The sequence below is a fragment of the Nyctereutes procyonoides genome, unplaced genomic scaffold (genome assembly GCF_905146905.1).
Source record: "Nyctereutes procyonoides isolate TBG_1078 unplaced genomic scaffold, NYPRO_anot_genome, whole genome shotgun sequence".
Classification (NCBI taxonomy): Eukaryota; Metazoa; Chordata; class Mammalia; order Carnivora; family Canidae; genus Nyctereutes; species Nyctereutes procyonoides.
The window spans coordinates 29034672-29054548 of NW_026575122.1; the positions used below are offsets into that span (position 1 = coordinate 29034672).

The window sequence follows — 19877 nt, forward strand, 5'->3', positions numbered from 1 at the left end:
GGGTTTGTTTGACCTTGCGAATACATTGGCAGATACTTTCCTAAGTGGCAGCTGCTGGGTATGGTGGGCTCTAATTGACCTAGAGCACAGGCTGCAGCCACCCTTGTCTGTGAGAGGGTTGTGAACAAATTTTTCCAGTGAGCCCATGACTTTAGAGACCTACCTGTGGGAGAGGGCGGGCTAAGTGGTGAGTTGGCTGTGGTTTCACTCTCAATGTAAAAGCTGTGCCTTAAATAAAGAGAGCTTCTCCATGAGTCTCCTTCCAGAGTTGTTGGCTTTCTAAAGTTTGGCTTCCTGGGCACTTGAATCTGGATCTTTTGCTTCTTAAAGTGAAGGCTTGTGTTTATTTTGGATACCATTTTGTTTCAGATGAGCCCACGCTGTGCTAATCTGGCCCTCAAGCACTACCTGCTAAAGCCAGTTCAGAGGATCCCCCAGTACCGGCTGCTGCTGACAGGTGGGCTTTGGCGGTTTGCCAACCAACCAATGCTGCTTTTATGAAACTCTCCCTCTTCTAAGAACAGCTTTCTTTCTAACACTCCAGTAACCCCTTTACCTGATTTATAGATTTATTGATTATAACCTCACATAATATATCACCAGAACTGAACTTCTCTTGTTCTTTGATCATCCCCGCGTGTATTCTCTGCTCTGGGCTTTCATAAATGTACATCATACCATCCCAACCCCACATCCCTGCACTGTTTTACCTGATTAATATTATTAATCCCAAGAATGTCCTTTCCCAACCACTCAAGAATGAGTTTAAGGGAGTCACTCCTACATATCTGTATAGCAACTACTCTTGCCCTCACTTACCTCAGAAGGTATAAGGGCTTTGGTCATAGTAAGTTCTAAATTAATATCAGCTGCTATTAATAGTAGTAATACCCTTATCATCATCATTATTATTATGTTGTTATGTTCATTGCCTGTATCTTTTACTAGACTGTAAACTTCAAGATTACAGCATTACAGGATACTATAATAGTGAAAAAAAACAAAAAGAAGAAGGGCGGAGCCTATGATTTGAGTGAAGGCACATACTGCTCTCAGGGCTTTATATTCATTGGCTCTCCCAAGTCTTCACGATAGCTGTGCATATATCAGAATATTATTTACATAGATGTAATCACAGGCCTATAAAGATAAGTAGTTTGTCATCACAGAAAAGCTGGTACAGTCTCACACCAAGTCTAGTATCTGATATATGCTACTAGGTCCTCTGGAGTATTTGCTGAAATACAGTGGATATACAGCGAATTAATATACCTATGTCATGTACATTAAGAATTGTGTCAAAATGGATAAGAATATCAAAATGCCACCACAACTAGGGGCACCTGGGTGGCTCAGTGGTTGAGCATCTACCTTCAGCTCAGGTTGTGATCCCAGGATACTGAGATCGAGTCCTGCATTGAGCTCCCCGCAAACAGCCTCCTTCTCCCTCTGCCTGTGTCTCTGCCTCTCTATGTCTCTCATGAAATTAAAAAAAAAAAAAAAGCCACCACAACTGTAAATTCCATCTGCAGTAATTTTATGTGAATAGATTTTGAGGTACTTGGTTCCTATTGGTATTCTTAAAAAGTGGTGTGCATTCTCCTTTCCTTAATCCTTTCTCGTAAGCCAAGAACTATGTTGGATAGAGTAGGCAAATCCTGGAAAACCAGGATTTCCTGATAGTCCTTTAGGCAAAGCCTTCCGGGGTTGCTTTTAAAAAACAAAGTGCTGTTGAGGAATACCCCCTACAGCATCAGGACCTGGCTACCCTAGGTGTTTCAAGTGTTTACTTTGAATTTCTAACTGTGAATCAGGCACTAGATTTTTTCTGGAATGACATAAGGCGAACCAAATAATTTGAGGATATCCTGTCCATTTGTACTTTCTTTCCTTTACTTTTGGCAGAGATTTAGAATACACAGAACAAAAGGAAGTACAGATGCATGTGTTGTGTTTTTGCTAGATAAGTTCAATGCTGTATCACAAATGAAGCTATCAAATGGCTTAGGCTCTTTCTACAGCTGTGGAATGAAATACTGTTTTTAGTGGCAGAAGAACTGTGGTTTCAAATGAGAGAAGAATGGAGCAGGACTCTCAAATTTTAATGTAAAAATTCCCCCCCCACACACACACTATGACAGATCAAAGTAAAAAAAGCTACACATACATTTAGTTTAGGATTCATGCAGCATTTGGTTTTAACTAAGAAATGATGAAATAGCAAAAGCAATTTTTAAGAATTGTTTTTTAAGAGAACAGATTTTATTTTGTTTTATGCTAGCAGCATAATATAAGCTTGGGGTTGTTTTGGTTTTGAGCTGCCTCTTCTCTAATCTTAAAGCCTGCCATCCCTTCTTTAAGTTGATAAGTCTCCATTATTTATTTATATATGGTAGACCCTCAGTAATCGTGGATTTGCTGAAGAGTAATAGTGATGAATGGATTGTTCAAGGTCACAAAATCAGGACTAAAGTTTAAGAAAGAACATAAACTTTGCAAAGAAACAACATAGACCTCATATTCTTCATCCTATGCCTTTTCATCCATTGATTCAAATTCTTCCTTTCCTCTAAGCCTGACCTTAAATCCCTCCTTGCTTTTGAGGCCATCTCTGATTAGTACAGTCCTCCCTGACCCTTAATATTAGTGTCCTGTGTCCTAGCAAATATGTACAGTATTCCTTCCTTACTCAGTGGGGATATGTCCCAAGACCTCCAGTAGATACCTGAAACCATGGATGGTACCACACGCTATGCATACTCTTGCTTTTCCTCTAGCTACATACCTATTATAAAGTTTAATTTATAAATTAGTCACAGTAAGAGATTAATAACAATAATAATCAAATAAAATCATTATAACCATATACTGTGACAAAAGTTAAGTGAATGTGCTCTCTCTTTCTCTCTCTCTCTAAATATCTTATTGTACGATAGTTATGCGTGTGATGATATGAAGGGAGGTGAGTGACATTAGGCACTATGTATCCTTAGGCTGCCATCAACCTTCTGTCACATGTTAGGAAGATCTGCCTCTATTCTCAAAGCAGTTGACTTTGTGTAACTGTAACCATAGAAAGTGAAACTGTGAATAAGGGGGCACTACTGTATTTAGTGCCTTGTGAATTTGCTAATATTTTTCTAATTTGAATAGTGGTTCCTTAATTTGATTATAAACTCCGTGAGGTCAAGGAATGAGTCTTTTACCAATAATTTAGTGCACTCCAACTTATCTAGGTCAGTTGGTTACCTTGGAAGCCATCCAGGAAATAAATTGGCTGTTTTTAAGCTTAGTTTAAAACATCCTGTTAACCAAAACATCTTTAGCCTAAAGGACAACATTGAGGTAGAGAATTTCAGAGGTGATGTCTTCTTCTAAAGGGAAGACCTGTTCAGAGAGGTTGAAATGACCTTCCCAAGACTACACAAATGGTATTGGTTGAAGTGTACATATGGTCATGTAATCCTAAGGACCTATGGAGGTTGTGATACTACAGTTTGTTTTATATTTTATTTAAAATTCTGACTTTCCAGGACTCGTTTTCATGATGTTCTGATTTCTCCCTACTTTGAAAGCTATTTCTGTGGTTGCTATCAAAGTGCTCCTTGTCTATGCACTTAAATTTTCAGAAGTTGGATTTTAAGTCTTTAAGTTTGCATCTGTTCAAATGTGTTAGTTAACTGGGTCCTCATCTTTGGATAAACAAGCTCAGTGTTTTAATCCTGTGAACCACCTTGTGGGGTAAATACTTTTTTTTTTTCATTTTCTTTCTTTTTTAACTTTTCATTTTAGAATTTGGAGTAATTTCAAGTGCACAGAATATATAGGAACAGAGAGGAACAATGAGACTATTTGGGACAACTTTTGACAACTTTGATTTATTAATAAGTTTCAGGCAGACAAGGAGAAAGATCCCTGCCTGACTCAGTGTAGATTTATTTGTGCCTACCTTGGCTTCTTAAGAGGGGAAGATTGAAAAATGTGGTGATGAAGTACAGATAAGGTAGGCTAGTTTCTTTTGGAATCCTTTTAGGGAAAGGTAAATGGAAATCCCCAGATACAGCAACCTGCCCCTACTAGTCGACAACCATCCTATTGTCTTGCAATATCTTCTTCCTGGACATAATTTGGATTTCACCTGGATATTCTACTTGGGCTTTGTCTTCATTCTTCACAGTAAAAGCACTTCCAACTAAATTCCAGGGAGTATTTTTTTAAGCTCAACCCAAAATAGGATTAAAGAAAATGCTGTGTTGTATAATGAATGCTTAAGATTAGATTTTTTTTTTAAAAAAAGGTAAAATAAAGTAAATGATTTCCTTAATTTAAGTAGAAAAACTTGTAAATTTTACCTTTATATTAGGCACTCAAGGCAAATGGATCTAGCCAGATCTTGAAATCTGCATGGGGCCCACAACCTATTTCGAGTTAGGAGCATGAGTCTCGAGGCCACAGTGAGGAAGTGAAGGAAGGAAACAGGTGGCATTGTAGGAACAGCATTAATTCTTAATCTCTGCTTATTTTTATCTTTATCTCTTCAGTGTTGAGACCGTCTTTATTATCCTAACCCTGGGTCTGGCCTAGATTCTGGTACATAACAGGGACTGTAAGGAGCTGAAAGGCTTAGGGAATTAAATGTTGTTCCTTTTCATAAGGTTGAGAATCCCCTGAATGTTTGATGACTGAATGGGCCAATAAATTGTTAAGAGTTAAAATTACTCTTCCAGTTATCCAAGCACAAAATTGTGGGAAGGACTCTGAAATGCTTCCCTTTTCTCCTTTTTTCCTCTGTTGTAGTATCTGCCAATCAGTTTTCCTCTGCCTCTGCTTCCTGCTCTTTCCATTTCCCTTGTTATGTTCTAGACCAGGCCTTTCTAAACTCATGCCAAATTGTGGCAGTATCTTCCTTCTGGTCGTGCTACCTCTTATCACTGCCACCACCTCCAGGTAGCCTGGCACATTGTCACAATCTCTTTTCAGGGACACCAAAAAGAAAAACACACTCCTCCTGTGTCTCCCCTTTATTCACATGCCACCATCACACTCACAATACTGGCACCAGATGTGTGGTTTTGTCCTAAACCAGGCAGTTCTCTTTGACACGAGCTAAGTGTCCTATACATTGATTCAATTCTGACATTATCTACCTGGCAATAGTGTCCAATTCTACAGAGTAAGGGCTCAGTCCCATAAGACTGGCCCTTTGCAAACTTCACATGCATTCGCAAGTCCCAAGCTGTCACCTGTATTTCTGATCAACCAGCTATAAATCTGGGTTCCTGTGATCCCCTCCTTGGGTTTGATAATTTGCTAGAATGGCTCCTAGAAGTCAGAGTACCACTTATTTTCATTTGCTCATTTATCACAAAAGGATAGGATGAAAGATACAGGTGAAAATCTAGATGGAAGAGAAGCATAGAGCAAGCTATGTGGAAAGGATCTTGGAGTTTCCATGCCATCTCCAGGCACACTCTCCCAGCACCTCCAAGTGCTCAGCTACTAGAAGCTCTAAACCCTGTACTTGGAGACGTTTATGGATGCTTCATCATGTGGTCATGATCCATTATTAACTCTTCTTTAGCCCTCTCTCCCTTTCCTGTAGGATGGAGAATGGAGACTAAAAGTTCCAAGTTTATAATCATGGCTTGATCTTTCTGGGAACCAGCCCTTATCTAGGAGCTATTCAGGAACCCACCCAGAGTCACCACATTAGAACAAAAGGCATACCTATCACCTAAAAAGTTCCAAGAGATTTAGGAGTTCTGTCAGAATTAGGGTCAAAGGCCAAACATTAGAACAAAAGATGCTCCCTAGTGCCCTTATCACTTAAAAAATTACAAGGGTTTTAGGAGCTCTGTGCTGGGAACTGGGAACAGAGGCATATGTATATATATGAAAACTGACTTATCCTATCGTAATGTAATATACTGGTCATTTGTCCAAACCCATAGAATATACGACACTGAGAGTAAACTCTAATGTAAACTCTGGGGTTTGAGGGGGTTGTGATGTGTCAGTGTAGGTTCCATCCATTCTAACAAACCTAGCACTCTGGTGGGGGATATTGATAGTGAGTTAGGCTGTGTACATCTAGGGTAGGGGTTTATGGGAAATCTCTATGCCTTCCTGTCAGTTCTGCTATGAACATAAAATTGCTCTAAAAAAATAAAGTCTTAATTTAGGGAGGAAGAAAACCCTTATTATTTACAATATAAAGGCCATAGGTTATAACCCAGAATTTTCCAAACCTTGTTTTCCTTTGTTCTAGCTGTAGTAGTTTTCTTATTCTCTCCTGAAACCTGCCCTCAAGGCCAGCTTGTCTCTTTCATTAATCACTATTTATATGGGCTGACCTTGAGCTGGACACCTGTATAGACTGGCAAACACCAAGGTGGTCTTTGTGCTGATGGAGCCTGTAGTCCTCTTTAGAGCCATGCCCAACCACTCAGCCTTCCACCAAGCTCTTCCTCTCCTCATGTCCTGAAAATTAAACTGATCTCACTTGTTTGAGTATATTTGAGGATTTATTTTTCTTAAAGGCCACTTTTTTTCTTTGAAGGGATCTTTTGTGTGTATTAAAAAAATACAAGCATTATAAAACAAAGTCCTTCTTTATCTTCTGCCATCCAGAGATGATTATCATAGACTCTTTTAGATTTTTTTGTCTCTGTGTTATAGGCAGTATAAATTTTTTCAACAAAAAAAACCTTTTTTTGTGGAAAGTTACTACACTGGTTTTGAAAAAAGTTGAATCAGTGAGGATCATGTCGAGAAAATAAAATGAAAAGCATAATTTAAAAATTCCTCTGAAATATCTTTTCCATTTCTATATTTAGGGGAAAAACAGTCCTTTGAACTTTGATTAAATTTGGATCAGGTAGTTTTCTTTGATCTTGTTCAAAATATTTATGTTATAAGTGACTAACGACATATTATATTACTTTTCCGGTAATCTTTGCCTTTAGTCTGGGATGGCATTAACTCCCTCTAGGTTTTAGAAATCCAGGATTTCCCATGTCGGTAGAAAATGGGATATTAAAAACATCTGTTACAGTGTTCTGAAGCTATTAATTTGAGTTATGAACAGACTAATAAGCAGATTCAAGAAAAGGTCAGGATCATATTAATGCATGACTTTTAAAAAATCCTTACTGAAAAACAAAATTCTGCTTAACAACTATTTGTTTTATAACCCAGGACTAATTGTCTACATCAGAAGTCATTCTAACACTTTGTCTAGGGCAGAATTTGATGAAAGGTGGGGCTGTCCCGGGCACCGGCCAAGGAATTTCATTCCTAAAGAATCCAAAGACCCTGATGTAAGGCAATTCTATCCATGTGACACGGGAGGGTGATGATATTCAGAATTCCTGTTATTAGCTCAGCTCTCACTCTGTTGCAATTAATTTTTTTAAAAGATTTTATTTATTTATTTATTCATGAGAGACACACAGAGAGGCAGACACATAGGCAGAGGGAGAAGCAGGCTCCCTTAGGGGAGCCCGATGTGGAACTTGATCCTGGGATTCCAGGATCACAGATCACACCCTGAGCTGAAGGCAGATGCTCAAACCACTGAGCCACCCAGGTGTCCCTGTTGCATTTTATTTTTATTTATAGTTGTGGACAAGGTATTTTGACAGATGATGCTTAATAAATTATATCCATGAAATAGTATTGTGGAAATAAACATTTAGTACTATGGAGAGACTTTAAGATACAGGCATATCTGCCTGTTCTATTAAATTATAGCTTTAAAATGTAATCTCAGTTTCTCTATAGAACAGAAGTTCTTAACCTTTTTTGTGCCTGGATCCCTATGGCAATCTGATAAAGCCTATGGATCTCTTAGAATAATTTTTTTAAAGTTACAGAGTAAAATACATAAGACTAAGAGGAAACCAATTGACCTGAAATACAGTTATTAAAATAGTTTTAAAGTGTTACATGTTAATACATGTGCCGCTTTAGTAATGCATTAAATAAGAAGATCTGGTGGCAGATCTAAGAATTACTGTGATTTTGATGTAGTGGTGACAATAAACAATATTTTGAGATATCTATAACAGCTGTAATGTGATATAAAAAAATGTATGACTTCTCTGGTGATAAAGTCACTGGTATCATTGATGATACTGTGGTTTGTTGCCTACATTCATAATGGAAGGAAATTCTGTATTTCACTTAAAGGGTAGTGAAAATATTATTTGTTTCTTTGTGTGTTTTACCCATCTAAGGCTGCAGATCCCCAGAATCGTACCCATAGACATTACTACAAAGCCATTCTTTTTCCAATTCTTAGTGTATATTTAACTCAGATTCCCTGTAGATGGCCAAATGCCTCTATTGCTGGGACTTGCCTTGCTAAAGCAAGCTGTGTTGCTAAAGAGTTTTCCTCTTATGTGTTTGTCAGAGTTATGGGCTTATGTCAGGAACTGTTCCACTTGAAGAAAACTGAGATTCAGTCAAACTTTGAATTCACTTTGGTGCTTATGTTTGCTTTATTTCACTCTTGGCCATTATTTGGGGAGTAAAATAAAATATACTTACTTCCCTAAACCTAAATTTGCTCTTTGTTCATAATCCGAGTGGTAAGGACCAAATATGGATAAGAACTGCTTTAAGTGGGGCTTGAGTGTGCCAACACCATTTCAATACTTTTGAGATGCTCACTTGATAAACCGGCAGTCTTAACGGCCAGAAAATGTATCCACAACAGAAAGCAGTCTCAACCAATGGATATTTACTTTGTTGGGAGACTTCTATGGTTTTGACTCCTCTGAGGGCATCCTGGATGTGCCTAGCTAGTCTTTCCCACTAAAAAAAGGATCAAGAGGAGATTCTGCTACACAGTTTTGTGTTAGGATGAGCCCAGAGTTGGGTTTGGTTCATGAGTCCTTTGGACATACCCCCTCAGGACCAGACTTACCAAAGTCTAGGGTAGTCCACCTCCTATGGTTATGTGCTGTGTAAGGGCTTCAACTGACGTCCAGCTTCAGCTTGTAGTTTGCTCACCATCATGTGTCCTGGTGAGGAGCTGCATCAGCTTAGGAAAGGTAGCCTTTTCTAGTTCACAGAAAGGCATTGCTTACTTTCCTAGCCATGAATCTGTGAGCCTGAGAGCCCAGAAAGGTCACATTTTCTAACTTAGACAAACACATATGTACAAGAGGCAGTCAAGAGCTGCAGAGACCAGAATTGAATTAATATTTGAGAGGCAGGAGAATGAGAGCAGAGGCCTGAGAATTTTTTAATTAATCTGATCCTTAAAGTATCAATTCTCAACGGCTTAGTTGAGATTAGAAGCAAGAAGTAGTAACCCTAAATGGACTATCATTTTAGTCCATCATAAATTTAGGAAATATTTGTTGAATATGTACTGGTCCTTATTCTAGATGCTGGGATATAAGGATTTAATTTAGGCTCCTTCTTCTCATGAAGCCTTCAGTTTAGCACTTATGCTAAAATGGTACTTGACGCCGTACAGTCATTAATGAAGTTTCTGACAAATTGCCAATGCTCCGTCTTCTCATTAAGGTTAACTTGAAATTTTGGGATTTTATCAGTACACATCAAAATGACTTTGTATATAGGAAGAAATAGAGTACATCATTAAAGAATATTCTAGGAGGGAAACAGTACTCATTCTAAAACATCAGCAATTAAAAATACATAATGCCATTGCAAGAATAGACTTACTGATTGAAAAATAATAATTATTATTCTGTTATTATAATAGGGAAGTAACTTAAAAACACCCTGTTTATAAGAATCTAACGTATGATAGTAGGAAGTGTAAGACAGTAGAAAAAAAGGATTGTTAATTGAATAACCTGTTAAAATTTGAAAAACTAAGATTCATGTCAGTGAATACACTAAAAATCAAAATTAAACATAAACAAGCAGAACACAGAAGCTTTTTAGGGCAGGGAAAATACTCTGTACAATACTATCATGATGGATACATGTCATTTTATATTTGTCCAAACCTACAGAATGTCCAACACCAAGAGTGGACCATGGACACTGGGGGATAATGATGTGTCAGTACAGGTTTATCAGTTGTAGTAAATCCTCTGATGGAGGATGTTGATAATAGGAGAGACTATGCATGTTTGGGAGCAGGAAGTATATGGAAAATCACTGTTCCTTCCCCACAGTTTTACTGTAAATTTAAAACTGCTCTTAAAAAAAAAGCCTTAATTAAACTAAAAACTAAATGTAAAGCAGTAAACTATAGTAAAAACAGGAAAAAATGAAATGTGTTATTTATTAAAACTCTTAAGGATAGAGAAAGGAGGAAACATCGTTTTCTAAGCCCAGAAAAATAAAGAAGTTCTTTTTTTTTTTAAATAAAGAAGTTCTAAAGGAAAATACTGATGCCTTTCTAGTATTCTAGTATATCTAGTATAATAAAAACATAAAGGCTTAAAATATAGTCAAAATTAAAAGATATAAATCAGAAAAATATATTAGTAGCAAACATGAAAAAAATTGCTTTCTTGCTAAGAATAAGACTCCCATAGATATATGGACTAAACTTAGGAACAAAGAGTTCACTCAGAAAATGCATAATAAATACACAGTGGCATATCTAATATCTTCTGAATCATAAATATCAATTAAAACAAGTTTTCAGTTCCTCCTACCACATCAGCAATAAAAACCCACAATACACATAATTGAATCATTTTAGTGAAATTGATATTCTCATGTCATTTTAAATTAGTACATCCCTTTAGGGAAGGTTTCTCATGATATATTTATCAGTACTTAAAAAAAAAACCCTTCATTCTCACTGATCAGAAAATAGTTTGAACTATGGAAAAAGACATATATATCAAGGGATACTGATCGTTACTTATAATTAAAACGATTACACAGTTACTATTCAAGCTCATTAACTTTCATAAGAGAAACAGTACCCTTTGTCTAAGGGTACTGTTTGTAGTTATGCATGGGCATATCTATATGTGCCCATTCGGTATACAGCAGAATCATTATGGGCAAATTAGGGTATGTGGCCATCCTATTTATAGCAGCCAAAACAAGGTAACTTTAAAATGACCTAAAAGTCTAATAGAGCACCTAAGTACTGAATAATATATTCCTGTCATGGGATATTATTCTACTACTCTTACGGAAAAAAATATCTAAATATGTTAAATGTAACTGGGTTATACAATCCTGTATATTATTAAAATTTAAATTAAGTAAAACCAAGCATTTTATAAAAACAGAAGGAAATACTTTTAAATAACAGTTATTTTAGAGAGATGGCATAGTTTCAGTTTTGGGAGTTTTCTCCATTATTTAATTTACCAAATTTCCTATAATGCATTTTAGAATTTTTTTAAAAAAATATGCTTCATAATACATTAGAATGATAATCATTACAGGTTTTCAATTTGGTCTGCCCAACTTATTTTATGTATGAGGATACTGATGCATAAATGCTACAGATCATGGCTAAGTCACATGCCTCAGCTAGAGGTAGCTGGACAATTGAAAATCTGTCTTCTCACTACCACTGAGGGCTCTTGACCACTTCACCAAGCTGCCTTGAAGATGGAAGCAGTATGTCTTTCAGCTTAACATTTGACTCTTTTTTGTGGTATTTAACAGAATCTGCACTTTGTTTCAGAAGTCAGACTAGTTCTTAGTTGCTTTGGCAAAGCAGCTTATTTTCAGATCCCATAATTCAGGATGTGTAGCTGATTTCATTAGATATGTAAGGAGGAAATAAGAAATGTGGGTGATACAAAGCAAAACATGTCCTCCAATTCAAAACACTTGACTTTGGAACGTTACTGTCCAGTACTTTCATTTCCTCTGTGCTATGCCACAAACAGTTTTCTCAGCACACAGTCTAGGAATCCGACGGGGTGTCATTGAATTAAAATGTCCAAGAATTCCACAGATGACTCAGTTTTAGGAAGGTTAAGTGTACTTCTGAACAGTTTTCTGCTTTAAGTTGATTATTTTTTGATTAGGTAATCAGGGTGTTAAAGTTACTAGCAGCCTATATATAGATATATATATATCTATATATTTATATCTATATCTATCTATCTATCTATATATAAAATATGGCTTAGACCTCTCACAAGATATGATATTTGTTGTGTCCTTATTCTTTCACTCTGGGCCTCGTATATGAGAACAAAATTAACTTGTATTATCTCTTGAGGTACATGGAGTGTTTGCTTAATTTTGTGCTTCTAATGGTGCTAATAGGGATAATTAACTTTTATTAATCAACGATGCCACCTGGTGGCCAGAAAGTACATTTTATGGTGCCCACGCACACTGCAATCAACTTTTTTTCTTTGGTATAAGTAACCTACGCGGCATTCGAAGCATTTTTATTAGCAAAGTTTTTAAAAATGCCTAGCTTGGTTTGGCAAAAGCAGGAAAGTCATGGAATACTATCAGTCTAACGTGGCACATTGAAATAACTACTCTACTCTGTTGTCATTGTTTCTAATGAAACTCAGGCAGGATACTCCGTTCTAAATGGTACAAGTAAGAACTCCCTATGACTCACACAAGCGTGTCTGTCTGGTCTCTGTTCCTGGGTTTCACCTGGGTTATAACAGTCACTGGGGCAGCTAGTGGTTTCAGTGCTCCTCCCATCTGACTCAGAGGCTGATCGGTCACATTCTTCTCATTCTGCCGTTAAAGCACTGAGTGATTCTTAACTGAGGGTTCATGGTCTTGTCTTTGAAACGGTAAAAGTTCTCAAAATGATGTACTGCAACAAGGTCCCTGAAAATATAGATGTATGGATAGGATGGATTCACTGGAAAGTTGAATTTCGAAAATTCAATTTTAGAAAATTGGATTTTGAAAGTTGAAATTTAAATTGGCAAGGAAAGTAAACTTAAGGCCATTACTTCTGTGGTTAGAAGCATGATTTTGCAACATCTTAGTGGTGGGTTTTCCACTTAGCCCATTTGTGTATTTCTTTTTTTTTTTTTAAATTTTTATTTATTTGTTCATGAGAGACACACAGAGAGGCAAGGACACAGGCAGAGGGAGAAGCAGGCTCCATGCAAAGAGCCTGACATGGGACTCGAACCCAGGAATCCGGGGTCACGCCCTAAGCCAAAGGCAGGGGTTCAACTGCTGAGCCACTCAGGCGTCCCCATTTGTGTATTTCTACTCTTTTTCTGAAAGTTCAGGATGGCAGGCTGAGCTCAGGGGGGAAAAAATGAAACTCAGAAGCTTATCAGGTTCAGCCCCGTGATCCTGAGGTCAGTATTTCCTAATATAGACACCTTCCAGTGAGCTCTCTTGGTTTAGAGAAATGTGTCCATTTGCTTGTGTATACTTCTCTATTAAAGAACAAAAGTTGAAGACAAAGTAGGAACTTCCATGCATCTGATACTTAGGTAAATCTACTTTCCTTTCCACACTCTTCACCTCACTAGAACCTTTAAGGAACATCACTTTCGATTCATGAGACAGCCTGGATATGGAAAAGATGTAAGAAGGAGAGTGGATTTTTCTCCTCTCCTCTCCTCACTCTTATAGAAAAGTTAAATATTTGGACTTACCGAACATGGCTTATAAATCGAGTGCATTCTGGGTGGGGTCAGAGTAAGATTAAGTTAATTTTTCATCTCCAGGTGAGGCTAAGTCTAATGTATAATATATGTATTTTGTTAATTTTTGTGGTTTTCTTATCTATTTGACTGGTAGCAAACTCTCCAACTTGTGTGTTCAGATTACTTGAAGAGCTGAATAGCTAAGTGATGGTCTCCGGTAAGATCGGACCTATGCTGTGGTGTGTGCAGAAGCTTACTGTTGTCACACACGGCATCTCACCAGAGCTTGTTGCCAGTGCTGGATATTTACAATGAGCATGTCTAGACTCATAGGTTCTTGGGTCACTGTCTCAAAGGTATACAGAGTTTCAGCAGTTGGGTGTATTGTGTGTATGTCATCTATTGAGTTTAAAAAGCTCACACTAACATCCAAGTTTCCCTTTGTGTCTTTGAGCATGACTTCATAAATCCATGGGATGAAATTATACTGTTGCATAACTATTGCTGAGTGGTGATTGATTCTGAGAGAAATGCATTCAGTCTCTTCCTATGTCTTTCCTCTTTTTACTTTCTCAACTCCCACTGGCTTAGGATTGGTTTCAGCCTTTATTGCCCTTTACCTAAACATAATTCTGTCTAAAAAAACTATTTATATTTTTATATATGAAGCATTTCTTGTCCTCTGTATGCAAAGGCCCTGGCTAAGTGCTTCAAGGAATAGAAAGATGAATCCAACATGGGTCCTGCCCGCAAGGAGCTTTGAGTCTAATAAGAAAATGATAGAAGGCATAAAGTAACTACTGTGTAATGTATTATTCAAAGGGAGAGAATATTTCTTTCAAATGGAAAGTTTGGCAAGAGAATAGGAATTTGAGATGAACCTTGAAAAATAGGAGTAGAATTTTTATATGCAGAGACAGAGAAAAGGATTCAGTAGAAGGGAACATTAGGGACAAAAAGTATAGAGCCAGGGACCACATGGGAATTGTTTAACACATTACACAGAATCAGACTTTGGTAAGAACAAAGGGCCTGTGTTAAGAAGTAGCAAGAGAAAAAAAAACAGAAGTGATCCTGTAGTAGGGGGAATTTAAATTCCAGGGAACAGAATTTGTTTTGGGGTGTGTATGTGTGTTTTTTGTTTTTTAGGATTTTTTTTTTTTCAGAATTTGTTTTGAGAGGTAATGGGAAACCATCCAACATTTCTCAACAGAGAATGAAGTACCTTGAGACCCTATGGCATTCCTTAGTGTTAAAGAGTTATAAAATATAACCTATTGGGGCAGCCTGGGTGGCTCAGTGGTTTAGTGCCTGACTTTGGCCCAGGGTGTGATCCTGGGGTCCCGGGATCAAGTCCCATGTCAGGCTCCCTGCATGGAGCCTGCTTCTTCCTCTGCCTGTGTCTCTGCCTCTCTCTCTCTCTGTGTCTCTCATGAATAAATAAAATCTTTAAAAAAAATTTAAAAAGTAACCTATTGCCTTAAATTTTTTCTGTATAATAAAAACTACTATATACCACATAGCTTATTTGAAGATCATCTTCATCTAGAACAGAGTTTCTCAATTGCAGATAATTCTTTTGGGTCAGATAATTCTTTGTTGTGGGGTTGTCCTGTGCATTTGTAGGATATTTAGCAGCATCCCTGGCCTGTAGCCATTAGATGCCAGTAGCACCCCCTTTTCCCCAGTTATGACAATCAGAAATGTCTCCAGATGTTTCCAGATGTCTCCTGGTGGGCAAATTTGCCCCATTTGAGAACTGCTGCTCTAGACATATTTTTTATATTCCTCTGCTGTTCTCTGCATTGTTAAACTCTTAGAGTGACAAATCCCGTAGGCATTCAGTCTATCAATACTTAGAATTTTGTACTGGACATACATCTGATTTGAAATTAAGGCAATTCATGTGTATTAGACTAAAAGTGCTGAACTGGGCATCAGGAGACCTGCATTCTAGTCCTGGCTATGCCACAAAGAGATTGTGGCTTCGGTGAGACCCTGTGCTCAGTAACCTGATTCCTCTTGAAAATGACCAGTGTGACTGACCCCTGATGCTCTTTCTAGCTCTGAACCTGAGATTCAGATGCATCTCAGGGCTTTAATCTCTCACATTTTTATAAAGTTAGCACACATTGAACTAGCACATATATATTAACCAACCAGTATTGAATAAGAAAGATGAAGTGATTTTTCCCTAGTGTTTTATTTTACTAAATATTATAATCCTTTTCCTTTTCTAGATTATTTGAAAAATCTTCTAGAGGACTCTGGAGATTACAGAGACACTCAAGGTAAATAATTTTTATGGTATTATATATGTTGCAGAAGTTCTTATGTTGTAGCCGGTCACGGGACCCAGCATTATCTGGTGTGAGGAAGGTTCCTTCTATGCTCAGTCACTCTGTGCCAGTGGTAAATTCACCTTCTCTAGATGTCTGTTGCTTTGAAAAGCAGGGATTAAAGCAGTTGATCTGCAAGATCATTTCCAGCTTTAAAATCATGAGTCCATGAAGTGATTGAACTATATAGATCAGGGATACAGTCTAAAATAGCATATTCTGGGACTCTTTGATGCTAGACAGTTGCTTTATTATCCTTTTAACCCTCACTCCTAGTAGCACTTAAAGGAAAACTTCCATTACAATGCAAGGGACTCATTGATATTCACAGGTTAATCCACTGTGTGTCTGTCTTTCTCTCTCTCACACACATATACACACAGGGATTAATTCTCTTCAGGATAGTAGTGTTTCTATTTATCCCCACACACTTATTTCAAATGCTATAGGTATATCCCTGGCTCTAATCTGAAGTACATGTCCACCTCATTAATTTCGTGAGTTTTCATCACAATTCTTGCACATCCTTTACACTTTTAGAGTACAAACTAAACAGGTTTTTAACTCATTTTGTAGAGATTCTTATTCAATCTCTTAATCATTTTACTTCTACTTCTGTAACATCTATTTACAAGTGTTTCATGTTTTTTAATTATTATTATTATTATTATTATTATTATTATTGTTTTAGAGAGAGAGAGCATAGAGTGGGGGGAGGATCAGAGGGAGAGGGTCAAGCAGACTCTATGCTGAGCATGGAGCCCAACTCAGGGCTTGATCCCATGACCCCAGGATCATGACCTAAGACAAAACCAAGAGTTAAAAGCTTAACCAACTGAGCCACCCAGGCACTCTAAAAAAGCACCTGAAGATTGTTATGCTTTTAAAAGTGCTTTTTTTCGAGTGCTTGGGTGGCTTAGTCAGTTGAGCCTCCAACTCTTGATTTTGGCTCAGGTCATGATATCTGGGTCGTGAGATGGAGCATGGGGCTCCCCATTCAGCAGGGAGTCTGCTGGAGTTTCTCCCTCACCCTCTGCCCCTGCACCTCCCCCGTGTGTGTGTGTGTGTGTGTGTGTGTGTGTACTTGCACTATCAAATAAATAAATACAATCTTAAATAGAATAAAAGTGGTTTTTTTTGTTTTTTTGTTTTTTTAAAGGCAGAGTTTAGAGTAGAGGATGTAGTGTGCTTCTTAGGTGAACATGTAATCTAGTTGTAATACCCATCAGATAAAGAACAAAACACATAGCTTTAAAGTCAAGATGTGGGGATCCCTGGGTGGCGCAGCGGTTTAGCGCCTGCCTTTGGCCCAGGGCGCGATCCTGGAGACCCGGGATCGAGTCCCATGTCGGGCTCCCGGTGCATGGAGCCTGCTTCTCCCTCTGCCTGTGTCTCTGCCTCTCTCTCTGTGTGACTATCATAAATAAATAAAAATTAAAAATAAATAAATAAATAGATAAATAAATAAATAAATAAATAAATAAATAAGTCAAGATGCACTGAGCAGTGCAGAATCATTTTGAAGGGGGGGGGGTAGTGTGAAGATTGAAGAGGCAGGGCTTTGCTTAGAAAGAAGTGGAACCGGAAATGCGAAATGAAGGGTGGACAAGATGAAGAGTGGGCATTCCAGGTCAGTGTCTGCTTCATTTTAGCAGATCTTAGTGAATAGGGCCTCAAGACAGCATCTATCCCAGAGTTTCTGCCTTTAAGGAAAGTGAGTTATTAGCCCCATTTTACAGATAGAGCAAAAAAAGGACCAGAGATGAAGGAGCTTGTTTAAAGGAAATTATACACTTCAGCAAAGAGATAGGTTTGAATAAGTGGTGAACAGTGAAGTGTACTGTATGGCCAGAAGTGTGGCAGTAAAATGGTGAGCAGTTGTAGACAAGAGTGCCCAGGGAGGGGAGAAAATGAGACAAACACACCTCTAGAAGTTAGGCAGAAGAGTGAGAAGAACAAAGTCCCCAGGGATCCTTAGGGGGATGACATGGGGAAAGTAGAATTGCAGGATGGATGGAAGAAGGTAGTGTGGAGACCTGGTCACCAAATAACAGCAGCTTTATCATTTTATCCATTCACTCTTTAAATCCTAAAGCTTTTCTCTCCACCCACTGGGAATTCACATGGGCCAGAAAGAAGGGAATGTGTCCAGGATCATCTTTTGAATATCTGGTGTGCCAAGTGTCAGGTGCAGTACATTCTGATCCATGCATGGAGTATCTATAAGGAAGTACTGCTTTTCCTTGATAATGCTGATAATAATACATGTTTAAAGAATGTAGAAACCTCTCAGGTTAATATCAGAAAGAGAAACTCTTGGTGGGTTATAGTATGTAGACAAAAAAACAAAAAACAACAACAACAACAAAAAAACAAAACCTCAACCTCTTTCCAGAAATTGATTTTTTTTTTAATAGTCCTTTCCTTGCTGATTACTGCCACTGCCACACCAGCCTCAGGGGATATACTTCCCTCTAACACTGTATTATTTTTTCTCAATGGAAATGCTACTGTCCTAGAGGATAACCTTCTTTGTATGAACTTCTAATTCATTGCAATTGCAATGATGTTTAGCATCACTGGTTCCTACCCACTAAAGGCCAGTAAACCTTCCCTGTCATTTCGACAACCAAAAATTGTCTTTACCCATGTCTCTAGAGAAGCATTACTATCTTAAGAACCCAAAAGGAGACAAAGTACAGACTTTTCCCTTTGTATCTAATTATGAAGTCAAGATGATAAGACTGGAGGATTCAGAAACACTTTGCTAAAGGCAAGGGGTTAATAAAAAGAATAAACACAAACGAAGCTAAATTACTCAGCTCACAAAGTAATGCATGTCATTTTCTAAGGCCTAGTTTGCTTCTGTGTGGCACTTCCTCCCTCTTGGGATCAGACTAACAAGAGGCAGCTGAGTCCTGACCCTCTAGATTGCCACTTCTCATAGTTTTCTGGTTTCCTATCCTAGGGTACTTCTCTCTCAAGGCAGTTCATAGTGGAATGGTTCTTAACTTCCAGGTGAAATCCTCTCCTTGTCCTTGTAAACTTCAGTATAATCAAAGCTCAGCACAAAGCAACCCTAACATTCATACTGTTGATACCTATCACCTATAATGTCTTCTTTAGAGTCTTTCTTGGGCTCATTTTTTTACATGAGTACTGTTTTTCCTTGCTGTTGCCCCCATCAGACCTCATCATCCATATTTCTGCCTGAGTTAACTTTGGGCCCCTCCAGAGGTTGCTGCTACAAATTTGCCATCTTGCCATCAGGAATTGTTTAATGTTGCAGTTCACTGGAATAACTGATGTCCCTTCTGTTCCTACACATTTTAGATGCCCTTGCTGTTGTTATAGAGGTAGCCAACCATGCCAATGACACTATGAAGCAAGGAGTAAGTATCTCGATTTCAGTGGCTGGCATACTTTTGAACCTGGGGGCCTAGGCCTTCATATGCTATATATTCTCTTTCTGTAGGACAACTTTCAGAAGCTTATGCAGATTCAGTACAGCTTAAATGGACACCATGAAATAGTGCAGCCTGGACGGGTAAGTGTTCTAGGCTGCCTTTGGCAAATTTAGTACAATGCATTTAGACAACTTTTATAGCTATTTTGCATTTCAGTTCTGAAAACAAGTTATTTGTTGTTTTTACTCTTCACTGACTCAATCTGGATCAACTCAGTTCATTCTATCCACTCAAAACTTTCGTGATTTAAGTCACTGTGACAAGAAGTCCAATTCAATTAGGAGAATGGCAGGGGACCCCACAGAGTATCTGATTAAATAGAATCATTTTATTGTGTAATACTAACTGACCTCACTCAGCTTTAAAGAGAATTTCATTTAAAATCTTTAAAGTAAGAGGGGATGATGAGGAGAGGGAAAAAATTGGTATTTTGATGCTCTTCATAGAACACAAAAGTGGCCTAGAGAACGAATTCAGGAAAATTACAAAATGTAATTGTCAGGATGTTGGCTATGCCCCAT

The 19877-nt window shown here is 37.9% G+C and overlaps 1 protein-coding gene across 1 annotated transcript in view; it reads left to right on the plus strand.

Annotated features, from left to right (window-relative positions):
• FGD6 (FYVE, RhoGEF and PH domain containing 6) overlaps positions 1-19877 on the plus strand; it is a 107301-nt gene that overhangs the window by 67258 nt on the left and 20166 nt on the right. Inside the window, exons 8-11 of the mRNA XM_055336430.1 lie at positions 370-457; positions 15791-15841; positions 19223-19281; positions 19365-19436. Coding sequence (XP_055192405.1) covers positions 370-457; positions 15791-15841; positions 19223-19281; positions 19365-19436 — 270 coding nt within the window. The remainder of the gene's footprint in view (positions 1-369; positions 458-15790; positions 15842-19222; positions 19282-19364; positions 19437-19877) is intronic.